Source organism: Ipomoea nil, unplaced genomic scaffold, assembly GCF_001879475.1.
Source record: "Ipomoea nil cultivar Tokyo-kokei standard unplaced genomic scaffold, Asagao_1.1 scaffold1436, whole genome shotgun sequence".
Taxonomy (NCBI): Eukaryota; Viridiplantae; Streptophyta; class Magnoliopsida; order Solanales; family Convolvulaceae; genus Ipomoea; species Ipomoea nil.
This window is the reverse complement of record NW_017617864.1, coordinates 988,118-993,535: the sequence shown is the minus strand read 5'-3', so window position 1 is coordinate 993,535 and position 5,418 is coordinate 988,118. Positions and strand designations below refer to the sequence as shown.

The window sequence follows — 5,418 nt, the reverse complement described above, 5'->3', positions numbered from 1 at the left end:
ATATATATATATATATATATATATATATATATATATATATATATATGTTGTGCTTACTTGGTAAGCACAACATAAACCCTAGGCAAAGCTCTATCAAGACTCAATCACATAATCACACATATCATTACCAAAGAAACCAATAATCAAGATATAACAAGGAAAATAGGTTTTGTAAGACATGTGTTACCTCTTAGCCTTAATTAATCCTCCATTGGCTATTAAGGTTCTTTTCCAAGATTTTCCTCCGATTGATCTCCCTAGGCTTGGTGGTGGGGAATTCCCTGGCTAGGTTTCTAGGGAGGATTCTCGTGTCATATAGTTATGGGTGGGAAGAGTTCTAATTCCTTTCTAATCCCCTATTTATAGAGTTAAGGATCCTAATTAGAATCTGAATAGTAAAAGGTCTACTTTCTTTATTCCTAACAGGTTTAAGGTCTTTTAATATAGACAAGGGTCCACGGTCCATTGTGGACCACATTAATTAATTAAGGGGATTCTAACTAAATTAAATCCTTTTTAATTATTCTTAGCGGGATTAATTACATAATTAATAAGGGCTTGAAGATCGTAACACGTGGTGTTACAATTTACACATACATAATCAGTCAATCGAAAGTACATAATAGACTAACTGCAGATGCATAATTTGAATATTGTTTTGATCCAATATACATAATGCAAGGTGGACTTTGGTCCATTATATAATTTGCACTTTAGATGCAAACTAGGCTGAGTTTAAATTGGTTTCGTAGTGGTTACGTTATGTTGGTGCATGGAAATACTAGATGTTGTATGCAAATAAATAAATAAAATTACAAATCTCGTAATTAAAGTTAATCTACTCATTTTGCATGGGCTAGATCATTAACTCTTGTCATTAGTTCAAATAATTGTACTTTTTTTTAAAGAAAATAATTGTACTTGGTATTGAACTATAAGATTTTAATGCACTAATGTATAAAATTGTGATAAAGATGTTTGTTTGTATGTGACTTTATCTCTATTTAAAATTTTGTACTTTTTTTTGAAAACCAAATGAATCAGATTGCATTAGCCACCAAGGGCTCAATAAAAGGAGGTGGAATATCCCTCCATAGAGTTCTGCCTGCTATAGCAGATACATGCTTAGATAAGGAGTGTGCCACATGATTGGCATCCCTTTTAACAAATTTAACCTGGGAACCTGGTAAATCACTAAGTAGCCGAGTACAAGATAACAGAATGAAACGAAAATAATTACGAAACGAACTAGCAAATGAAAGACTCGTAACTAAAACTGCTGAGTCAGAATAGATGTAGCCGCTTGAGTACCCATTATTCTTCAACCAAGAAAGGGCTTCGCACATTGCCATCGCTTCCGCCAAGAGGGGATCATACGGACATGGCAAGGGGCCATTACCTGCTGCCACAAACGACGAATCACTATCAAAAACCACAAAACCATATGCCGCTGCGTGAAGGGGACCATGAAAGCCCGCATCAACATAACACTTAAAAGAGGTCGGTGTATTGCTATGTTGCGCATGCAAAGCTACGTTGCTGCTGCTGTTATTAATCACATGGGGCTGCTGACTACTCATCCACGCCGTCCACTGTACCGCAAGGCGCATCAGGAGCGAAGCCGGGCGTGGCACCACCGAGTCCCAGACTGCCGTGTTCCTAGCAGTCCATATGGCATGAAGTACACCACACATTCTGCCTTGTACCTCCTTAGTATATCCGGGCGCACTGCCAAGCCACTCCTCCGTCCATTGATAAAAATTCCTGTTGGCACACGGGGGAATTTGTAACTGAGATAGTTGCCAAACATTAATTGCAAATGGACACCTGCAAAAAATATGCGTGACACATTCCTCAAACAAACCACAACATGGACATATATTATTAACCTCAACTCTCCTAACAATCAAGTTATCAAGTGTGGGCAATATATTCAAAAGAGCTCTCCATAGGAATACTTTCCATTTGGGAGGAACCTGCAGCTTCCAAATATTATTCCATACTGGCGATGGGTCCGTATTCAAAAACCCCAACCTCCTATATCCATCTTTAACCGAATAGCATCCCCTTATATCTCCTTCCCAATACCAGATATCTTCGAAATCTGTACTCACAGGCACTCTCAAAATTAATTGTGTATCCCGGGCATTAAAATTTTGTTGCAAAAGATCCAGATTCCAGGTCCCCGTATGGGCATCAATCAACTCTGAAACTAGCATTGAGTGACCGTCCATAGCTTGATCAGACTCAACATATGGATTGTGTCGATCCGGAAGCCATTGAACAGTCCAAACCCTTGTAGCCGTGCCATCTCCAATTCTGCGCCTGCAACCAGATTTTAACAAATCTTGGCCAGCCATAATACTTCTCCAGACGTAACTTGGGTTACCCCCGATAACAGCCTCATAAAAGGATGAAGTTGGGAAGTACCTAGCCTTAAACACACGTGCCATTAAAGATGTGGGATTAGTAAGAAGCCGCCAACCCTGTTTAGCTAACAGGGCAAGATTAAATTCATGCAATCGTTTAAACCCCATACCACCAAACTTCTTTGGACTGCACATCCTATCCCAGGCCAACCAATGGATATTACCAGCGTTGCCCACATTCCCCCACCAATACCTGTTCATTAACCTCTCCAAAGAAGCACATAAAGTAATCGGCAGCAGATAAATACTCATAGTATAAGTTGGCATGGCCTGTGCCACACTTTTCAAAAGAACCTCCTTACCCGCCTTAGTCAGCAACCTCTTATTCCAAGAGCTGAATCTCTGTTTCAACTGTTGCTCAATGTAAGCAAAAACCGCCCTCCTATTCCTGCCAACAACAGAAGGCAATCCCAGGTACTTCCCAAAATCCTCCGCCTGAGAAACAGTCAAAACCCCTGACACAAGATCCCGCATCTCAGTGTGTGTATTTCGGCTGAACGAAATGTTGGATTTGTGAAAATTCACCGCTTGGCCAGAGTAGGACTCATAAACCCCCAGGCATCTTTTTACTTCCATAGCTTCCTGCAGGTTAGCTTTAAAGAAAAGCAAGCTATCGTCAGCAAAAAACAAGTGCGAGATCGGTGGTGCCCCCCGGGCCACTCTACAACCATGAATAAGCCCTTTTGAATGTGAGTCCTGCAAAAGCAAAGATAGCCCCTCCGCACAGATTATGAAGAGATAAGGCGACAAGGGATCCCCTTGCCGTAACCCCCTAGTAGGCACGATCTCCTCCGTAGGTCTACCATTAACCACTACCCTGTAACGTACCGTCTGGATACACAACATAATCAACTGTATCCATTAGCATCAAAGCCCAGACCCACCAGCATATCACTCACAAAGGACCATTCCATCCTATCGTATGCCTTTGCCATATCAAGTTTAGTGCAGCCCACCCCACCTGGCCTAGTTGCTTCCTCCTCAAGTAATGACCAACCTCGGAAGCAATCAGAATATTGTCCGAGATCAACCTACCCGGAAGGAACGCACTCTGTGAGTCTGAAATAATATTTTCTAACAGGGGTTTCATACGATTTGCCAACATCTTAGCCATGATCTTATAAATAACATTGCATAAGGCGATCGGGCGTAAATCAGAAACATGCTCAGGGACACACTTTTTGGGGATCAAAACAATGTTTGCATCATTCAAGCAATCAGGAAAAGATGACTGGATAGACAATTAAGAACAAAAGAAGTGATATCCTTACCAATAACATCCCAGAAAGCTTGGTAGAACCCCGGATTCATGCCATCCGGACCCGGAGATTTATCTTTGCCCATTGAGAACAACGCAGCCCGCACCTCTTCCGGCTCAAAAGGGCGCAGCAATTGTGCATTCTGCGCGTCAGTCACTCGAGCTTGCATAGAATCCACACTGAAAACCCCCGGAGATCCCCCAGAAGCAAAGATGTGCTTATAATAAGAAGTAACCAGTGAATCCAAAGCCTGGCCCTCCTGCCACACCCCGTTATCATTCTTTAATTTTTCGACAAAGTTCTTCTTTCTCCGGTGTGACGCATACTTGTGAAAGTATTTTGTGTTTCGATCTGCTCCACGCAGCCAGTGCTGCTTAGCACGCTGCCTCCAAAACGCCTCCTCCTGTGATAAGGCTATATTTAGACTGCAATCTAGCCGAGCAAACCGGGCCAAAGAGGCAGGATCACGACTACCTCGCAATAAATCCAACTCCTTCCGTAGCACATCTATCCGCTTCCCAAACTTGTGATGCCGGTCACCCCCCATGCTTTCAGACCCTTCCCACACTGAACAAGCCGTGCCTGCATACTCAAACCCTGTGAACTGGCCCATTCATGCTCCACCACCCCCCTGCAGCCCTCATCCAACAGCCACGCATTCTCAAAGCGAAAACAACGCGGCCTAGCAGCATGCACTACACCATAGATATCCATAAAGAGAGCCGAATGATCCGACGAGTCCGTACAAATATTGTACACCCTTGCCCTATCATACAGACCCAACCAATCCATGCAAGCCACCACCCTATCCAGGCGCTCCTCCACCCATTCCACTGTACCCTTGCCCCTTTCCCAAGTAAATGGGTAGCCAATCATGGGAAGAGACACCAAACCACAATCCTCCAAGGCCTCACTGAACCCGTCAATCAAACCACTCGGGTGCGGCAATCTACCCCTCTTCTCTGACTGAGCCAATATATCATTGAAATCCCCTAGGACCACCCACGGCATCACAGATACTCCTTTTAACGATCTCAAATAATCCCAAGACGCCCTTCTCCTATTCCTCTGAGCATAGCCATAATAACACGTTAGCCGCCACTGCGGCTTTCCAGGCAACGACACCACCAAATCAATATGATTATCTGTATAACTGACCCAAGCTAGCATAATTATTCTTTGCCCATAGAAAACACAAGCCCCCCTAGGCCCATGACTGTCAACCTTAAAACACCCCTCAAAACCCAGTTTAACTCGCAACCTCTCAGCATGACTACCATCCACCATCGTCTCCATCAAAAAAACAAACTCCGTCTTCCTTTTGGACACAAGGTCCACTACTTCACGAACCGTCCGTGGATTGCCCAAGCCACGGCAGTTCCAAAACAAGGTACTCATTGGGGACGGCGGGCCTGGTCCCCAGGTCCCACCAAAAAAGAAGACGATATCTCTACCTGCATACCCCCGTCCACCACCACCACACCCCCGTCATCACCCCTACGACGTTTTGGATCCACTCTAATCCCCTCCTCCGCCCCAACCCTATCACCCGAAGCCCCCACTGGCCGGCTATCCCCACCCAAACTACCACCGGCTCCCGGACGCACCATATCACCCCCAACCACCTCGGCAGCCCCAACTGGCCGTACCCCTCCACCCGAAACCCCACCATAACCTATCTCCCGCCGACGCTCCTGCCCCTTTTGAAACCATCAATCCCCTAAAAATTT

At 44.5% G+C, this 5,418-nt stretch overlaps 1 protein-coding gene across 1 annotated transcript; it reads right to left on the bottom strand.

Moving 5' to 3' along the window:
* Positions 1–1,040: 1,040 nt before the first annotated feature.
* On the bottom strand, positions 1,041–3,543 carry LOC109188565. The gene is made up of 2 exons (XM_019339209.1): positions 3,391–3,543; positions 1,041–3,260 (listed from the first exon to the last, which is right to left on the bottom strand). The coding sequence occupies exons 1-2, from the start codon at positions 3,541–3,543 to the stop codon at positions 1,041–1,043; spliced, it is 2,373 nt and encodes a 790-aa protein (XP_019194754.1).
* Between the last annotated feature and the right edge of the window lie 1,875 nt (positions 3,544–5,418).

Bases quoted from the DNA above. Each gene is read 5' to 3' on its own strand.
- LOC109188565 (XM_019339209.1), bottom strand. From the start codon at position 3,543: ATGGCTAAGATGTTGGCAAATCGTATGAAACCCCTGTTAGAAAATATT. The intron at 3,261-3,390 runs GTGGGGTGGGCT...TTGTGTATCCAG, and splicing joins GGAGGAAGCAACTAGGCCAG to ACGGTACGTTACAGGGTAGT.